General features: G+C 35.5%; 2 protein-coding genes across 3 annotated transcripts; both read right to left on the bottom strand.

Annotated features, from left to right (window-relative positions):
* Positions 1-195: 195 nt before the first annotated feature.
* On the bottom strand, positions 196-6223 carry LOC106160018 (uncharacterized). The gene is made up of 10 exons (XM_013536509.2): positions 6015-6223; positions 5218-5287; positions 4426-4713; positions 3749-3799; positions 3137-3280; positions 2695-2826; positions 2139-2341; positions 1848-1962; positions 1476-1597; positions 196-807 (listed from the first exon to the last, which is right to left on the bottom strand). The coding sequence occupies exons 2-10, from the start codon at positions 5279-5281 to the stop codon at positions 685-687; spliced, it is 1242 nt and encodes a 413-aa protein (XP_013391963.2). The 5' UTR covers positions 5282-5287; positions 6015-6223; the 3' UTR covers positions 196-684.
* Positions 6224-12757: 6534 nt separating this feature from the next.
* LOC106160022 (uncharacterized) lies at positions 12758-19919 on the bottom strand. Of its 2 annotated transcripts, none has more exons than XM_086993943.1 (10): positions 19852-19919; positions 19418-19520; positions 18920-19207; positions 18214-18264; positions 17197-17340; positions 16623-16745; positions 15423-15628; positions 13448-13556; positions 13019-13110; positions 12758-12863 (listed from the first exon to the last, which is right to left on the bottom strand). In XM_086993943.1, the coding sequence occupies exons 2-10, from the start codon at positions 19506-19508 to the stop codon at positions 12777-12779; spliced, it is 1191 nt and encodes a 396-aa protein (XP_086850069.1). In that variant the 5' UTR covers positions 19509-19520; positions 19852-19919; the 3' UTR covers positions 12758-12776. The 2 variants fall into 2 exon arrangements, with proteins under 2 accessions (XP_086850069.1, XP_086850068.1); XM_086993942.1 differs by having other exon boundaries at positions 19857-19882.
* Positions 19920-21270: the final 1351 nt, after the last annotated feature.

Genomic DNA, 21270 nt, shown 5'->3' with positions numbered 1-21270 from the left:
TGTTTCATATAAGCACAAATTCGTTTAATTCGGGTGCTCTATTTCTTTCTCCCTCTCTCTCTCTCTCGCTCTCTCTCTCTCTCTCTCTCTCTCACACACACACAAACACACACACACACACACACACACACTTCTCTCTCTCTCTCTGTCTTTCTATCTTACAAACACATATAAACAATGACATAAACTAATTCATTTTAAAGCTAGGCATGTTTATTGGTCATAAATAGGTATCTCGGTCTACATTAAGAGCAACCAAAAGTATCCCTGGGCAGTCGCTACACATCTTGTCCAAAAATATTTAATTTGGTTGTTTTGTTAAAAGTTCGGTCCTCGAAAAAAAAAAAAGCCACATGCTTAAAGTGTCCTGGAAACGTAAAAATGATGACCAAATATTGTAATCATTGCCTAGGCCTTAATTATCAAATATAATTACAGACGTAATGAGCTATCAATTTTAGCAGATACCATACAATGTACTTTTCCAAAATGCAAAAATCAACTATGTCATATTTAATAATGGGTCGCCTTTTTCTGTTGCGATAGGTCATCGTTCTTCGCATTGCTGAAAATTTCCCAGTAAAAAATCAAAGGAACAAATGTATTATTTGTTGACTTCTTCATGACGCACTTTTTCCGTTAAACACGATTATCGCGGTTTCTAGCATTATTGGTGGTGTGACCTCACAATTCATTGAACGGAGGACCTGCAAACGCCGGACCCTTGTAGACGTCCTTAATGGCCGCCTTCTCATCACCAGCGCCGGCAGACCCTGCGGCGCCAAAGCCCCTGTCTGTGAAGTATAACTGAAATGAAAAAAAAAAATGAAAACTGAATAACACGCGCTCATTCTCTTTGGATTTCCATTCAGCGGTTAAATAATATGAATGCTGAGGCGATTGAGTCTAACGTGTGATAAAATAAGAGACCGGTTGGATCAACTTCCCCCTATTTGCTATACACTACTGACTCAGGCCGGTAGCCAGTCATTGCAAAAGTTGGGGTCTTTTTTTGAAAAAAAAAATGGACCATTTGTCATGAAACCTTAGTTTACCTATATCAAATTTAACCAGGACATTTTCCCCGCGAAAAAAAGGGGTTCTTTCGAACCCACCCAACCCCCTTGCCTATGGGCTTGGTACTACTACCCACCCCACCCCACTCAGTACCACCCCTAACCCACCTTACCCCTCCAATCGCCTCCGCCCACATTAAGCCATTCAAGTTCGCTCCATCCCGACTGCTTCCACACCACCTAACCTACCGGTACCTTCACCCTCTCTTATCTAACCGCCCTACCCCATCGTTACCCACTTCAGTAATTCCATCCTCTTTAACCCCCCTCCCCCCCAACCATATATATATATATATATATATATATATATATATATATATATATATATATATATATATATATATATATATATATATATATATATATATATATATTTTTTTTTTTTATTTGCATACTTACGAAGCATATCTGTCCTACATAGCTGGGGGCTGGGGAGACGTACGGAGGATTCGGAACGTGACCTACGAACAAGGGTTCCTGAGGAGGATAGTATATGGCCCATAGGTTCTCTACATTGGGGTCTGTAACAATAAGTAAATCATGGAATGAGAAGTGGAATCATATTTCAACAGCAGATGCTGGTCTGTCTGCCTGGGGTATATATGATAAAACGGATGAATCTGTGGATAATCAACAATATCTAAATGAATAAACAGTGAATGGTATTCATGAAGTTTATAAATTTTTATTAAAATTTTCATGCATTAACAAAATCAAAAATTGTTTTATGACGACTATTAAACTTTTTTCACTCGGACGAACCAGTCTCACCTATGACAGACTGATGTCCTGGGAACACTCCGCCACTTTGTGTGTAAACAGTGACGTCAAGATCACGCCCATTCCACGTCATGGTCAAACCAAGAAAGCCCGGTCCTGTGGGCACCTGCATGAGCACAAAACCATTTTGTCTGTCGTTTGTATTTCTCTCATAATATACTTATTCATGGATTCTTTTCAAATTGTAAGATTTAAACCTTCGTATAAATACACTGTACATCTATTCATTTCTTAAAGGATTAACACTCACGCAAACACGCCCACGCGCGCCAGAACACTTACATTGACTACCACGACCACTGACTGCGTGTTGCCGTAGTAATCCATGACGTCAACAGATACAATGACGTCATCCCCGTCTATATAAATCCCTGGTGTCCGGTGTACAATGACAGCCTGCTGGTCCTGGGTCCTACTGAACACAACGGCCACATTCCAGTTTTGTTTTGGACCCATGTTCTTGAAAAAAGGAATTTGAAGTCCGCCTTGAAAATTAAAAAAAAATACATATATACATACAGTGTGTATATATTTTAAACATATAATTGATACACAAATTCCTATGATATGAGTATCTTTCTAACAAAAATTAATAAATCAATTAATTAATTAAAAATAAAAAAGTACATTTTTCTTATAAAATAATTCCCCATAAATATTACCTACTTTTTCTAAATGCGTTTGGCTTCATAAAGAAACAAACAAACAAACAAAAAAAAAAAAAAAAAAAAAAAAAAAAGATATGAACGTATCATTGCACACATGTTTCTTATGCATATACATGTACATGCAGATAAAAAAGGGTGAACAAATCATCGCAACTTAAACTTTTTCTCACCATCACCAGAAAAGTTTGCGCAGCCTGGAGTCGACGAGAGAACAACCGAGTCCTCGGGCTCCACGCCAGCGAACGCTCTGTTACCGAATGCGTTCATGTTCTCGGTGAACGACCACCACATTGGATACTCACCTGTAATTTTCACAATTAGTTAATATGATTGACTACGTTAAAGGCTGTTTTTCGATAAATTCAGCTCTAAAACAAGGTTTTTTCACTTAGGTAAAATAATTGTGATCGAGCAATAACTAACTAATTCACTAACTCACTAAATAAATAAATATATAAAAAAATAAATAAATAGTGATATAAATTAATAAATAAATAAACGAAACAGGGAAATAAAAGCAAATTGAAGAATCGTTTTTTTTTTGTTTGCTAATACATAAAAGTAGTCTGAATAACAAAATAACCGGTACATTATGTTATCTGAAAAACTTACGTTCCCCGACGCATGCGCACACGTCTGGTTTGAAGTTAAAAACCAATGTTGCACAATCCTTTGTCCCATTTGAATTCAGGTACCACACCTTTCTGGTCTCTCCTAAAATTTCCTGAAACTGATGCCCGTTGATTTCACAGTATTCTGAAATAATGGTGATTAATTGAATTAATCGCACTACACAAATACTTCGATCATTTTAAAACCTTATTTCTTTATATATTTGTTTCGAACTTTTCGGTCATAGTGAAAAATTAGATGCATATGGATTTTACCTATCACTTGGATAACATGTGTTTGGTGTGGCTTTGTGTTTTTGTTCTCCTTTTGTGCGTACACGTGAATCAGTGCATTCTGGTAGAGAAGAAGTACGTTTTTTTTCTTAGAAATATTTTAACAAGTTACGAAGTAAATGTAAATACCCTAAAACCCCAAAGATTGCACTTGGCCAAATCTATGTATTTGCATGAGATATACCTAATATTCCCATTAAACAAAAACTTCGTACCCAATTAACTATAAACCCACTATATATTGATACATGCATTTTTCAATATTTGTAAACATACGGATGGAATAAAAACGGTCGAATACAATCTAATAGAAACTTACTATCTCCAAGGGGTGGTCTTGGCTCAGGCGTAGTGGATTTCGGGGGTGGAGCTAAGATAAATGTAAAACAATTAAACAGGATGCAGTTCAAATTAATATAAGTACAATGTAAAGCTTTTCTCAAAATACAAAAAAAGTAATTTGTTCTTAAATGACTTGTACTAAACAAACTTTGAGAATGTAAAGTAAATTTATCTTAGTTCAAAATATATATTCAGTTCATTTCAGGTAAAGGTAAAGTCACTTAATATCATTAACATATAGTTATCTATTTTATTAGGTATGAGTTAAATTCGTTTATTAATCTGATCAATCAATCAATTTAAATGTCTATAAATTTCCACGAAAGGTTGAAAAAATACCCCAAATATGTATTTTATAATAGCTTTCCTTGCTAAAAATATTCAGGATATAACTCTATCAGCTGTACATTTATATACAGCTTCAATATATAATTCATGCATATATTAATGAAGATACACAATTAATGTAATTTTGTTTATAGTTTTAATTTTTTTGATATCTCTAATCAAATGACATATTCGTACAATTTCCCTAAATAATTATTCTGTTAACTGTTTTATTCCTTTATTCATTCCTTTATTTATTTATTTATTTATTCATTTATTTATTTATTTATTTATTCTGCGTGATAGCTAGAAGGATGTGGTACTCACGGTTTGGGCACTGTGGGGACGGAATGGGGTGCTGCTCTCTGCACTTCTGGAGAGGGTGTATCTCACAGAGGAGGCAGATCACAGCCTCTTGGCCCGGGGGTGGGGGGTTTGCCGGGTCAGCAACAGACGCCCACATCGTTCCAATGGGACACTGAAGAAGGGTGACATTCTTCAGATACCCATAAGCAAAGTCACACTGCCAGAAATAGGCGCAGTCTTCGTCGGCGACGTAGGCGACACCTTGCGTCACCGTAGGCTTGTCAATTAGACACCGTGCCTTGGCTTCCTCTAAGTGAAAAAAGAAAAAATAACACGAAAAGTCTATAATTAAAAAGATCTATAATTTACTGTGTAGTCAGTGCAAACAACATTCAAGACGCATTCGTTAACTTCTACTGTGCGTGACCATGCAATCTTCCGGTAGCGTGTGGCTTATATAACCACTTACGGAATTGATACGATATGCATAAATCTATTGTTTATGTTTAACTTACATTTTCAAAGAACTTCATAATATACTAGTGACATATGATCATATAAATTAGTTCTTCGAGACTGAAGTACTCAAAACTGAACGTCAAGGAAATTAAAAAGAATTGGTGATCATATTATTTTTTAAAAGATTTCATAACAATTCCTATTTATGATTTGTCTTCGAATGCTAGGTCCCTACATCGTCTGCCATTTTAATGGGAACTTTTCTCCAGTCATTTGAAATACTTAAAGAAAAAAAAAATTATCTGCGTCTATAGACGCATGGCTATGGACAATTACTGGTTCAATAAAACTTACCCCTCGACAAGTTAGCCCCGTAGGTCCCACAGACCAGCGCCAGACACAAAAGTATAAGTCTCATCCTGATCTGTAATACGTTGTTACAAGTGTCATGATAATAATAATGATAATCATGATTTAATTCATGCGACGTTCGTCTCAGCGTTACGTATAATATAAACTTTATAAACTAAAGGTATCAAACTTAAAACTAGCAAATACAGGAAATACTCAGTGCAGATATAATAAGATAGAATTTTCATAAAAAACAGTGTTTCTTAATTTTAATATCTGTAAAAGCCCAATTATTCGATAGGCAAATTCAATAGTGAGAATGAATCATAGTGAATGACGGTAAGGTGAGTCTGGAGATAAGTTTTAATGATATAAAATACTTTCTATATACTTAATATTGTTTCATGCAGTACGATTAAATCTAAAATACTTCTACACGTTGACAGAAAAAAATATATATCATGTAAAATGTTGCATCAAGATTTCCGTCTTAAACATTTGATGAATGTAAGATAAATGTCATAAAGAATATAAGTCAGAAGGGGTAAAAAGAAAGAAAAAAATTACAGGAAAGAGAGAGAGAGGGAGATAGAGTTATACAGTATATTCGTCCAAACCCTAGTAGATTTAAACTTAAACTTGAATTCATCGATTATCATTATATTCGTTTTAATGCATGATTAATTGTACGCAGTATTGTACATCCCCTCTAAATGTAAATCCAAAATAGAGCCATCCCAGCTGAAATACATCTCTTATCACGAGGATTTTGATTTGGATAGACAAAAATTATAACCTACCTCGCACCTGTGGTCTCCTCTATCAATCGGTAACGGGTGTCAGCTTCTTTTATTCCTGCCACACCAGTTCACTTTGAAGTGGACAGAAAATGTATGGCGAACATTCACTTTGTGACGTCAGTAGATATCTCATTGGACGCTGGTTGTCAAGGAGATTCAGTATTTTATTTAAAACTGCGTGGAGGGTCATTTCATTTTCAGCCTATGTACTTTGAAGGGGGAAGAGCACGTGAAATACGTCTTTAATAACTTCAGATTTCAAGCTCTTATTCCTCCCATAACTGGCTTTTGAATAACACCAATGAATCATACGATGCAGTTACCGGAGATAATGAGGAATAAGAAAAGGGATCCATAACAATAACTTGAAATGAATAAGAGGACATAATTTATTGCGGGATGTGACAATGAATGTACTAACTGGCCACTTGCCAACTATTGTATTGAATGACGAAGGTGTTCCAAGATGTATGTGAAGTATTCAGGCATTAGAATTAATTGCAACGGTAATAGGGAGACGTGATGAAAATGGATGAATTAGCCAATAATAAGTGGTCACATTTACATTCTATAATTTTGCTATTGTCCATTAATTTCACCTGTTTCCTTTGTCACCTCCACCATAGTGAAGACTAAATAAATAAATGATAAACGAATGAAGAAAAACAAGCGTTTTTTTCAATATTTTATCATTCAATAGAATATTTATATTCTGAATCACAAATGATAGTCAGTATTTAGAGTTACTTTTATTTTTAAACCACGAGTCACGTCTCATTAAGATAAAACTATATCATCTATCTATCTATCTATCTATCTATCTATCTATTCAAGTTACAGTTCCAATTTATTTTGAAAATTTGTCTGATGTGTCTACAGCATTGACAAGGCTGCTTTCTTTAATACGTGCATGCGACCCAAAATAATTCCCTATCGTCTCCATATAAAAATGCAAACAAATTAGTAGATTGCGTTCTGGTGTCATATTTGGGGTCATTTATGTAAAGGGGTGGTGCTGCCTATTTATTCGTTTGTGAAATAATGCAATTGTGATACGAAGCGTTATTTTGATATACTTGTAATCTATCCGTACTCATTTCTTGTAGAACCCTGGGGGTACTAATGATGATTATTTCCCCAGAAATTCTTTAGGGCACAATGACCGGGTAAGATTTATTTTCACCTGAAATTCGTAGATCGTTGCCCTCATTCATTATCTAAGACGACATGGCAAGCACTTGAGAAAGCTAGGCGGAGAAGTCACGAATAATTTGTGGTTAAGAGATAGTTCAGTGGTACAAGGCCGCTGCTAAGAGATGCCAATACTTTATATTTAAGAACATATATATATATATATATATATATATATATATATATATATATATATATATATATATATATATTAAAATGAACAAACCCCCTGAAGATGCGATGAAACCGGTCGGGGTAAATAACTGCTGTTTTTATTCCTTTTTATCATATATACATATTCTCGTACAGGAAAACACCTTTACTTTCAATATGTGTGTGTGTGTGTGTGTGTGTGTGTGTGTTGCTTCCATTCTATCCTAGTTTTAAAAAATGAAGCTATTTAGATAAAATATATGACGGAAAATAAATTGATAACAGCAGATAACAGCAAAACAAGCAAAACCAATTAGTAAATCAATTATCAAAAGCCTTGCCGGCTGCGTATTGAGAAATGTCATCGCTGTTGGAATCAGTGTAATTAATAGTTTCAAGATACACATGCATTCAATTTTTCACTGAATTTGCATGATAAAGTTTATCTTAACTGTTTTTACTTTCAGGTCAGAAAATGACCCATAATGGTTTTTAATGAAACACATTTTATTCCCCACCAATAAATTGCCCCTCTTTTTTTACTTGCTTCACCTGGGGATAATTTTGATCTGTGTGCTCCTGTTCTCCTCCCCTCTTCCTTAGCAAAGACTTGGGTCCTTAAGTGACTTAATGGTCAACGTATACTCACCAGACAAATGTTACCAGAATAGCTTCCTGGGAGACCTGGCTTGTTAGAGGTTGTTGTGGTAAACAAACGACAGACCATATAAAATCGTTGTCTGGATCTGAAATAACACGTTGGAACGTAAGTCCTGTTATAGGAGGCTTTTTAAGCAGCATACAAACACAGATTTAAATAAAAATGAATAATAATAATAATAATGATAATAATAATAATTATTATTGATCACTGCAAGATTTGTATGTTTGCTTGCAGTTAGTTATTTTTTTTTGGGGGGGGGGAGGAGGGGATGGTGACATAGAGGCCACGAATTCAGAGATGAAGTCTCAAAAAGTAAGATATTTAGGTGTGGAATTCAGTGAATAGGTTTCTAAAATCATTTCTGGTTTTGCAGATAGTATAATCTCAGATCTTGAGTCCTGGTGGTGGTTGCCGGAGTTGCAATGTTTTACGTTGCACTAATAACACTAAAAATTACATTAAAGATATAACTCAGTGGCTAAACCTTGCTTACCCTCCTGCCCTTGAACAGAGTCCCCGTCCTCAATACCATCGTCCAGTAGTGACGATTAAAGTCTTACCGTCCCATCGCAAGATCACGAGCGCATATCCAGCCCCAGCTGTCTGCAATAATACACTTCGTTCTAATGCACAGTTTTCTATTAGTCATTAAATCAGTGATTTACTAAAGAAATTTATTAGCCTACTTATTTATTGTTCAGTCCGTGCGTGCACACAATCTTTTGAGAATGATCATACTGCACGAAAGTAAAATGCGCCACCAAATACTAAATATATTGATAAACTAAATTCATAAGATAATAGATGTACTCCCAACAAAGTTATGATCCCTGAGCTTAGATTATGGCCCCTATCCTGATGTTATGACCCCTGACCTAAAATGACCCTTGACCTAAGGTTATGACCCTTGACCTGAGGTGATGACACCTTACCTGAGTTTATATGGTCCCACCCTTGATCAAATCGGAAAAATGCTGTCGAGGAAATATCGTGCCTCCATAACAGTTAAAATATTGCTATTGTTACATAAATCACTTCTTTGCAAATTGAAAAATCAAACTAACAAAGGAACAGCAAAAATATTTAACACAATCCAATAAATGAAATATTGGAATGAACGTACGGTGGCTGAGACAGTCAGAGTTTGCTTCACGCCCAATGGGTACTAGACTACTACAGACGCCGTGACTACGACACCATTTAAGAAGATGGTAATGCACTCGTAAAAAATAACGGCATTCTGGGGCACGGGTCTATTGAAGACAACAGCAGTTACCCAGCTTGTCCTAGGACGCATGTTCTTAAAGTATGGGATTTGAAGTCCGCCTTGAAAATAAAGGACCAAAATGTAGTATTCATTGTATTGAAAATAAATGCAAAGGTTATTCAATCAAACTTAGTTTATGGTTTATTGCATCAGATATGCTGAGCAAGCACATCTATCACATTTCTTTAATAAAAGAACCCCATTAGCATAAGTGAACAGTCCTAGTTGTCACACCAAGGAGAGTGTGGGCCAGTTAGTAGTGTGCTGCAGAGGAGTGCAGAGGTGCAAAAATGCAGTGGCATTATTTATGTATTTACCCAGTGGAGGCATAATGGTAAGATGTTTATGCCAATTTGGTACATAATGTCATTAATGTATATTACCAGTATTTCTCTGTTTATATTATATATTTATTAATTAATAACCAGGTTGCTAATTGTAAATCATAAACTCAGATGTTATGTGAGAAGTAAATGGTGATACCAGCTAGACGAATAAGTGACAATTGTATTTTCTTTGTTTTAGTTACACGGCTGTTTCAAGCTGAGACTATTTCAAATAAAGCTCAAGTAAAGGAATATGCCCGTTGTCATTTGCCTCGATCTGAATCAATATAATATAATATAATATAATATAATATAATATAATATAATATAATATAATATAATATAATATTGATAAAACATACTAAAAGCATTAAAGTAACAGGCGCACCCAATGGCACAGACCTCCACCAAGATAAAATGTTATAATGATCAAATTAAATGAATAGAAACATATGTGAACCAATAATGAAAACAATTTTCACTGTGACCTTGGTAGGTGGTATAAAGTAGCACATGGTGATTCATACACATCGGGCACTGTTTCGTCATCCCGAAGGGGAGGTATTTGTATCGACATTGAGGAGCGGACTGTAGCTCGCAGTTTATACAAATCACAGGTTCCTGGCCCGGTACAGGGGGGGGGGGGGGGGGGGGGGAATCCGCTCGCGACGGAGGTCCATTACGTTTCGATGGGGCATTGTTTTAGAGTGAAATTTTTCAGTAGGGTGTGGGTTAAGTCACACTGCCAGTAAAAGGCGCAGTCAATGTCGGCGACATAGGCGACACCTTGTGACACGTCCGGTTTGTCAACTAGGCATCGTCTCTCAACTTCGTCTGGAAAAACAAAGTATGGTTTTTATAATGAGTTATCGGTATTAAAAGAAATGTTGGTAATGATGAAAATCGTGAATAAATTCTTTTCGTGATCAAACATTAAGTGCCTTAATTAAGCACTTCCACCCAAAATATACCCGTAAATCTGCTTTCAAACATCGATTTAGCTATTTAATGTTTTTGTAAAATTTACTCCTCGATAAATGATCAGCGTAGGTAGCGCCTTGGAGAGCTAGGCACACGAGTATGATCTTCATTGTGAACTGAAAACAAAAGCACTTTCTTCATTTAATAGCGTTTTAGCTTCACTGAAAGTAGAAAAAAATCCAGCTCTTTCTAAAAAAGTTACTTACAAAGCAGCAAAATATCTCCTACAGAGCACCTTTTTAAAATCATTTAATTTATGGATCACCTCGAAAATCTTATATCCTAACATCTTAATCAGTATAGGACAGAAACTTATTACACCCCTCTCTCCAACTCTCCATATCTTTAATACAAAATTCTTATAAATAAGATTAAAATTTGAAAAGAAAAAAAAAGGAAAAAAAAACCATGTGTTAAACTTCTGATCGAGGCCTCAAGTGTTCAGGTATAACTATTCCTATTCCTTACAACAATGTTGTATACATAAACTAGTTACGATCCTTTTTTTCTTCCTTTTATTCTTTCTTTCTGTACTTAATTATTTCTTGTAACTTTTGTGCTCCATACTGAAATATTTGAAGTTATACATTTATTCTGTTGTATATACGTATCCATTTGTTTTATTTATTTACTTATTTAATTTTGTGGAGAGTATTTAATACTTTTAGCGCTTTGCCTCCATTTGCCTCCATTTCTTTCTAATAAACTTGTTTTGTTAAAAGAAAAAAATTCCTATTCCTTACCTTTCAGCTGTGAACCCGAAGTATACCTGTCATTTGTATCAAGCACTGCCTTACCATTCCAATATATAGTTTTTTTGAAGTGCACTGAAGTGAAGTGCTTATTTATACCTTCACTAATTGAAACTTTCGAGAAGATTTAGTCACATATGATATGTGAAATGTACGTCCTCACCTCACTACCCTTATATATTCATGTTTCCGTAGTGAGGCGTCCGACAAATAAAATCATATTATTTATAGATATGCAGAATGTCAGTTTAGCATTGTGTACTTTTATTTGAGAGGAAAACACATACACACACACACACACAAGATTTTTTTATGAAATAGTGCAGAAACATAATTTGGTAATAAAATTGGGACGAGAAAAAAGTGTTCTTCTTGTTGTCACGAAATCACATTATAAAACATGCGCTTAGTAAGCTTAGAGTTAGCAACGTGTTTTACGGCCGATGGCATGAAACCGCGAGCGAGATTACGCGAGATGGCAGTGGGACTGAAAGTGCTTCCACGCCATTAGCGACACAATCTCGGAGCTGATGTGCACCGATAGTCGATCGTACCAGAGACTAATGGCAAATCGACGCCATATATATATATATATATATATATATATATATATATATATATATATATATAATCTACGACGGGTGTTATTTATAAAAAAGTATCCCTTTTTCCATATAAGTAAGAATCAGAATATTATTCTAAGAAGAATAACATTATCGACTTCATTTTGGATGCTTTAAAATATATAAATTCATGTATATGTAACATTTGCATACATGTAAGCGTGATTTAATGAAAAAAAAGCCGTTGTGACCTCAAACGTTTTCAAAGTTTTAGCATATTCAATAAAGGTAATCGTTTTTTTTTTAAATTTGTTGGCTGTTTTGTTTACGTTTATTATAGATACCATGTTGGAATGACGATGGGAAGTTGAATAAAACATTTGATATTTTAATTGGATGAGAAATGTGTACTCAAAACGGCCTTAATGTACGTTTTTATCACTTTTACTTAAAATCATGGCACTTAATCGCTCCCTCGCTTTCTCCCTCTTTCTCTCACACACACACACATACGTGTACTGAAAAAAAGATGTAATTCAAAACAAATAAACCATTTGAAATTCTTTTAAAGTTTATTCGCAATCCCTGCTTTTAAAACAGGATTTTACGTCTGATGCACTATGGAAAAATTACGTCAAAAATTTAGACATCGTCTTCGTAAAAGAAAATTTTTCCAGCAACAAGAAACGTGCCAAGTAAGCCCACGCTTTATTTTTTAGGAATCCAGTTCTACATCCGATTGCCAAAAATCATCATTGGAACTTATGAGTCCTAGCTGTTCTAAATAGATGTTCTGTTCGCAGGACGAGGTTGTCGCCGTTTCTCGCTTTGCTGGGGGTCTGATATCATTATCGATAGCCAATACTTATCCAAACGGTGGGCCGATGTAATAAAGGAGGATATCGGATCTTATAGAAACAGCGCCGGAAAACCATTTGTCGGTGAAGTAAAGCTGAAAATAGATAAATTAAGATTAAAGAATAGGAGGAAATGCGCACAAGCACGTGTTCCCTCCTGAACTGTGAAAATTTCCATCCCACGGAAATAGTTTATATCCGTGTGGACGAAAACCCCTTAGCTAAATCCTAGTAGCTGTAGTGTACTCACCAAACAAATTTCGCCAACAAAGCTTCTTGGTACGTGCCCCACAAACAGAGGTTCTGCGGGTGGGAAAATAATAGCCCATGGAAAAGTGTCATCTAAAAAATATATATATTGTATCGTCGGTGTTGATAAATATTTGTAAACCGCATACATGAACAAAAAAAAAAAAGAAAAAAAAGAAAAAAAACACGATCATAAACAGCAATAATAATAATCATAATAATAATAATAATAATAATAATAAAATAATAAAATTTATTATTATTATTATTATTATTATTATTATTATTATTATTATTATTATCAGACATTGACTACCTAAAAACAAACGTTACCATAATGTTTTTGGGTTATATACACGCTATGATAACGTTATAATAACGTCTTTTGCTTGCAGGATAAACAGGTTTTTATCGGCCTTCCATATATTACCTGGGGTTTCAACAGAGTCCTGGTACAAAATGCCATCCACGAATACGGTAAGGGTTAAGGTGTTGCCGTACCATCTCACTATCACAAGTATATACCCGGGCCCAGGTGCCTGCATTGATACATGTAATGTACATGACTTTTCGTATATAATACCCACGTTTCTATAAATTAATTTACAAATAGTTTATCCAAATTCGCGTACTGTGCTTACAGCTGCACGAGCGAACTAAGACCAAGTAAACAAATTAACTAAATATAAAATAAGATTATGAGGTTATGACCCCTGACCTGCGACTACGATCCCTGACCTAAGTTAATGACATCTGACCTGAGGTAATGACCTCTGATCTGCGGTTTTGATCCCTGACCTAAGATAATGACCCCTGGCCTTAGCTTATACACTCTTGCCCAAAATGGTTGGTACACGGAAATTTTAAGATGCATATCGCCCTGTTTCTTTCATTATTATTAATGTTATCAAATTAATACTGTTTATATTGTTAAATATGTGAAGCTGGAGGATTGGTAAAGTCAAGGAGAAACAAACAATGCAAATGTGAAAAAAGCGTTAATTTATTTAGTATTCTTTTCTCATGCCCCCCCAAAAGAGTACATTTTTACATAACAGTACCAAGTGAAAAATTAAACATAAATTTATACTGTGATTGGCAATTAATATGAAATTAGGAGAAATTGTCAAGAAACATCTTCAGAGTTCATTATTAATCTAAATAGCGGGTATGCCCACCCCGAGCTTGGATAATGGCCGCCAGACGGCGTGGCATACTGTGAACTAGAGGTACAGCTTTTTGGAAAGGAATTCTGGTCCATTCATCTTAAAGGGCATCTCGCCGTTCATCTAGTTTTGCAGGGGGAGGGTTTCTCCTCTGAATAGCACAACCAAGTTCGACCCACATGTGCTCAATTGGGTTTGCATTAAGCGGGCTGTATGGGGAGTTGGGTTGTCATGTTACAATCTAAAATTGTCTCTGTATATCCCTCTTTCAAACGGCTCCAGGTTCTGCTGGAGAATGTCTCTGTATCTGGCAGCGTTAAGGTTTTCATCCAAAGGAGACAATGGGCAAATACCGCTGCTGCAAATGGCACCCCAAACATGTACAGAACCACCTCCTCCAGCTATTGTTTCCTGAATATTTTTAGTTAATAGCCTCTCCCCAGGGAGCCTACGCACTTTCATAGCTCAATTGAGCACATGTGGGACGAACTTGGTTGTGCTATTCAGAGGAGAAACCCTCCCCCTGCAAAACTAGATGAACGGCGAGATGCCCTTTAAGATGAATGGACCAGAATTCCTTTCCAAAAAGCTGTTACTCTAGTTCACAGTATGCCACGCCGTCTGGCGGCCATTATCCAAGCTCGGGGTGGGCATACCCGCTATTTAGATTAATAATGAACTCTGAAGATGTTTCTTGACAATTTCCCCTAATTTCATATTAATTGTCAATCACAGTATAAATTTTTGTTTAATTTTTCCCTTGGTACTGTTATGTTAAAAATGTACTCTTTTGGGGGGCATGAGAAAAAAAAAAACCTAAATAAATTAATGCTTTTTTCACATTTGCATTGTTTGTTTCTCCTTGACTTTACCAATCCTCCAGCTTCACATATTTAACAATATAAACATTATTAATTTGATAATATTAATAATAATGAAAGAAACAGGGCGATATGCATACCAAAATTTCCGTGTACCAACCATTTTGGGCAAGAGTGTATAAATATAGTCACACCCATGACCAAGTCGGTCAGACATTCCCTACAAAATATCAGGTCTAGTGAATAACTTATACCAGTTAAATATTGTTTTGAATCGGTCAATCAATATGCTGCTGATACGGTGGCTTAAATGCCAATTGACAAGCTTCAGCGAAAATAAAGAACATGAATACACATCTAAATTAACAAAAAAGCTGGATAAACATAGCCAAGAAATGAATTATCTCAATAAACGTACGACAACTGAGACAGTCAGAGTGGCGGTGACCATAGTGATCGTGTCCCTGACTTCTACAGACACAGAGACCTCGTCACCGTTTATGGAGATGAAAGGAGTTCTGTACATAATAGTGGAGTGCTGATCCACGGGTCTGTTGAAGACAATGCCAACAATCCAGCTTGTCTTAGGTCCCATGTTTTTGAAGAATGGGATTTGAAGTCCGCCTTGTATATAAAACCGTAGAGACTCATAACCCTCTACCAGGGCGACAGATTGATTTTCCACAGATATTCATTGACATGTCTCTAGATAAATAGATGGTCACAGATATGTCTCTAGATATATAGACCAAAATGACCGTCTATTTGCTTAGACCCCATTTCCATATATTTTTAGATCGATCTATCCCTGTGGGGAGTCTCACTAGATTACTGTCAGCTTGGCCGGCTTAAGCGTCTGTCCCGCCTACTAAAAGCTGTAAGGGGGTAATTAACTATGGTGCCCGCTCGGCTGACTGCAATTTAGCTTGAACTCATGGGGGGTTAGGTCGATCTAAATCTTAATCTCTAGATCTATCTAAATCTCTGGGAAAGCACCCTTAGAGAAATATCTGTGAATATCTGTGGAAAATCAATCTGTCGCCCTGGTAGAGGGTAGATACTCATTATAATGAAAAAGAAAAGAATGATAACATCAGTTATACTCATTATAATGAAAAAGAAAAGAATGATAACATCAGTTCACTGATTTATATGCAATCTCATTTCAAAGATGTCTGACAGTTATGAACAAAATAGAGCACTTATCGGTAAGACCTGCCAGTATGGAGAGTATTAAAAACAAACAAACAAATAAACAAATAAATAAATGCATTCATTTATAAACAACCATTCATTTATTGACCTAACTGACTTCATTTTATGATTTCATATAATTTTCTTTGTTGTTAATGTAATCTTAATTGTATTTAGTTGTGTTGTATACGTAATTTAGTTACGATCTTTTTCTTTTATTTTCTTTCTTTCTGTATTTATTATTTCTGGTAACTTTTGTGTTCCAATACTAAAATCTTTGCAGTTATTATATATATATATGGAGAGCATCTAATGCTTTTATAGCGCTTTGCCTCCATTTCTTTCGAATAAAAATTGTTAAAAAATAAAAAAAAGCTTCTAAATAGTTTATTCAATCTTATTCAGATAAATAAAAAGCACCCACCAGTACCGTCCAATATCATGCAACCATTACCAGACAAACCCACAGAGCCATTTTTGGAACCAAAAATTCTGTTACTCTCCGAGTTGACATGCAGAAAAAAATTCCAAATAATTGGGTACATATCTGAAAGGATAGTAAAACAGCATATATTTTAACACCGAGAGGATAAAAAAGCATAGTCCTGCTCAAAGGAAAAGCAAATGAAAATTGTTTTAAAAATTGGATGGCTTAATTGTTTTCAGTTAAAATCTAAATCTTCTTTTTCAGTCTCAAAGAAATGATTATCCTGAAGTTTTCATCAAAACTTGAGAAACATTTTTGGTGTTTATTTGTCAACAATCCAGCGCTGAAGAAAAAATCTCCTCCGTTGACCAATCGAGTTATTTCGATCCCTGTGATTGCGAGGCTAATTATATAAGTAAATGTACATACAGTAAAACTACCGATGAATACCAATGAAAACTCTTTATTGTTAATCTCATTAAACAAAAGATCTGTTTTGAAGGATGCGCTTTAATATTCAGCTACATGTATTTTATAAAACTTTTTTAAAATACATATTCATACAACTTACTTGCCCCGAGGCAAACACAGTCGACAAAGTCAAAGATGAGATGTCCACAGTCATACGTTTGTTTTGGTCTTAGGAACCAAACTTTGCTTACTTCTCCCACAATTTCTTGAAACTCCAAATTCTGAGGCATTAGTGTGCATCTTTCTGGAAGAAATACAACCTTCGTTCTCACAAAGGAAAGCCATTCTATCCACAGATCTTACTTAAATCCCTTATAGTGGACAGGTGGGGAGAGGGGGAGCTCAACTCTAAATCAGCATTATACGTCAAGGTGATCAAAATATCGAGTAATGGCCGAAAGCGTTTTTCACTATTTGTAGTTAAAATTAATAGTATTCATATACATCATACTGTGATTTTGTCTCTTTTCACCGCACAGTCAATCCATCACAATGTCCTTATAGGAATATATAGCCAACCTTAATAAGCCATTACAAGTAATATGAATTTCATGTAAATGAAATGTATATTACGTAAAATTATCTAACTGTATAAATTCTGCTTTTCTTTAAAAATAAAGCAATTTAATGACGTTTCTACGTTGAAATGATATAAACTGGACAAATTAGTTCCACCTGCCACCATCTCCTGTATGAGATTTAAATCACCCAGTAGAGTATGTTAAATAGTTTTGTTTCCAATTAAGTGATTTAATTTATGCATTACATCTACTTTTTGTACACTCAATGTTAGACTCCAAGTAAATGTCTTTTTAATGAACAAATTCTCATGATAAACAACTTTCACGAATTTCATTTTTTTGGTTCTTTTTCTTCATGATCCCTAACTATATTGATGCGCCTATATATATATATATATTTATCAGCTGTTCCGTCCAGTTTTAAATATCTTTCCAGACCGGCTCTTAAATATTAGTCAATACAAATGTCAAATCTCGTACGAATTAAATCAGAAATATTAAAACGATTAAAAAACAAAGCCTGAAGCCTTGAAAGAATATAAGACCCATCTGATTGTAATTGACTAATAAATTATTTATAAATGAAATAAACTTACTCGGCCCAAGAGGAGGCGGCGCTTCCATTGTAGTTATTGCCGGAGGTGGAGCTAAATATAATATAATATAATATAATATAATATAATATAATATAATATAATATAATATACACACTAAAGGGACGGAATATAAGATTAAAACACAGATTTAAACACACGTTAAGTACATAAACCGCTTAACTATTAATATAATTCCTGTTGAATTTGAAGGTATATCATTTTAACAGATACCCCTGTGAATTAATGTCGCCACTTCGTGGCAATTAAACCTCACCCTCCGTCAACCATCTTGATACAGTTTTTAAACGCGCACGACGGAAGTGCTTGAAATGATGGAGGGATTTGAAGAAAATCACTTTAAGCGTGAGTATCAGGACAGGAAGACCAATGGTCGGTAAGTCGCAGAAAAATACCGTTATCTACAGGACAAACCATCAGGAAGATTGAGCATTTCTAATAATCAAAACAAAAAATTATTAAATGTCCAAAAAAGGCGACCCGGGTTACGTTAGAATTGCATAATTTCTTTTAATAAATATCTTTCTATCTTAATAACTTCACCAACATTTGTGAGAAAAAAATTTGCAACATCTTTTTTTCCACAAAGAAGTCATAGTTGTGAACACAATGTACGAAAAAAATAATAATAAAAAATAATAATAATAAAAGTAAAAAAAAAAAAGAATTAGTATGAGATGACACATACGATGTGGACACTGTTCCGACCCGAGGGGATGCTGGGCTTGACACACAGGGTCGGGTTGTAGCCCGCAGTTGACACAAACCACGGGTTCCTGGCCCGGCGCTGGTGGGGTTCCTAAACTCGCGATGGAGGCCCACAGCGTTCCGATGGGACAAGATTTTAGGGTGACATTTTTCAGTAGGGTGTTGGCGAAGTCACACTGCCAGTAATAGGCGCAATCGACGTCCGCGACGTAAGCGACACCTTGTGACACGTGCGGTTTGTCCACCAGGCATCGTTTCTCAACTTCTCCTAAAAAATAATTTTATACTTTATTTGTTTAATATTGTGTTAATCGAATGGAAATAAATACTGCTAGTTTTCTTTAATATTTCCCCCTTTGTGATTGCATTCCAAGTCCTTGATTGTTTGTCCTCCAAACGTGGCGATAAAAAACAATTACATGTACTAGTCACAATAACATCGATACAACAGTTTAACAGTTCTTTTTTAAAAACTTACCAATAGGTAAATGAGCGTAGGCAGCGCCTATCAGAGCTAGGCACACTTGAATGATCTTCATTGTGAACCGAAAACTAACACTTTGCATCATTCAGGAATATGTCTAGATTAAAATAAAAAAAATCTATCCAATAAAAGAATTACATCAGGTTGGCTTATGTAGCTCATGTAGCTCTTTCATATGTAATGATAAATATAGTAAATCACCTCCTGTTGAAATTGTCCACTCTTTTATCAAGAGAATGTGTGGTAAAGGGATTTGCAATGGTCAGTCGAGAAAAAAAAATAGATTCCTTTTTATCCGTCCCTTTCCACCGCCCATACACGAACGTCTTACATTTATCTCCCGAAAAGCAAAACCGAGTAGATACCATGAAAATGATAAGCTTATGGTTGAGACTACAAACTGACTGGCCTTATTATATGTCTCTTACCTTACCTGCAAACCTGTCAACGGTAGGAAGCAGTGAGACGCCCAACGCTGCCGCTCGCTTCTTTTATCCTTCTCCCCTGCCAACTCAAGCGGGGGAAATCTTAGATTCGCGATACTAAGAGCGTTCTTTTATCACTGGTTATGTCTCTTTGGTTGCCAAACGATAAACAAGGGCGGTTGAAGCCAATTTAAATTGTTAATTTTAGAGTAATGAAGGCCGGGAAGGGTGGAACACAAAACACCCTTTTGTGTAAACCATTTAAAAAAAGACAAATAAGGATCCTCTTGAATTGATAAAATCATATTAAAAATAACGTGCCCTAAATTAAATTGGGTCTGTTGTTAGTCAAGTTTTTTAAATTCACCATCTAAATTCAGATTTTACGATTAACTGCTTCGAACAATTTAGCTTCCCCCTTTACTAAAAAGCACATGACAGTTAATACTGCATAATTGATGCTAATGAAAATGCTAATGTATGTTTTTTAAAATATAATGTATTGCCGGCGGTAGTGTTTTGACACCATTTGTGATTATTTCATCGCATATAACCAGGAGAGAAGCTAGGATAGACTGCATGCGTCAATTAGATTAATAGTGCTATTATTAATTTTTTCATGATACATGGCTTGTTTAAACGTTAAGTGCCACTTATAAGTTCATGATGGTGAAAATTTATATATACTACCGTAAGAACAAATTAAACAGAACCAGTGCACCTCAAACCTGAGGGGCGATGGGTTGTAATGTCTATCACAGTCTTTATTTCCCCGTTAAAACCTGACGGTCAGCAGACGAAATATTGACCGGTAAATTTCACATATTTTTCTATATCTACTGAAAAATGAATTCTCTTTGTTTAAATAAGTCAGCTTTGTGTAGTACCAGATATGCAAGTACATATGTGCAGATACCGGTACATTGTCGGCTAATTAGCTCTTCTTCTTGCTACCACTTCTATTCTCATACATGTAAGGCCCCTATTTCACACAGACCAAGAATCCCACGAATCGCCAGGAATTGACAAATTTCAGGATTCGTGAGGATTCGTGAGATTTTGCCAATTTTCTGGTCTAATTCGACACGCTGACGATTCAGTTACGATACAGGTGCGATAGTGTTACGAATATTCGTGGGATTCGGCTGGAATCGTGAGATTTTGCCAATTTTCTGGTCTAATTCGACACGCTCTACGATTCAGTTACGATACAGGTGCGATAGTGTTACGAATGTTCGTGGGATTCGGCTGGAATCGCACGAATATTGTCCAGAAATTCACTTCGATTTTTTGGAATCGGGAGTTCGTGGCCAAAACTTTGAACAGCTCAAAAATTTTGCCACGAATTCCCGATTGATCAAGAATTGCAAGAAGTGACTACGATTATATACGAATCTGTTAAGAACTTCACGAACTGATTAC

Source organism: Lingula anatina, chromosome 8, assembly GCF_051362555.1.
Source record: "Lingula anatina isolate TDL-2025a chromosome 8, LinAna3.0, whole genome shotgun sequence".
Classification (NCBI taxonomy): Eukaryota; Metazoa; Brachiopoda; class Lingulata; order Lingulida; family Lingulidae; genus Lingula; species Lingula anatina.
Note: the sequence above shows the minus strand (reverse complement) of the source record. Positions and strands in the feature narration are given on the sequence as shown.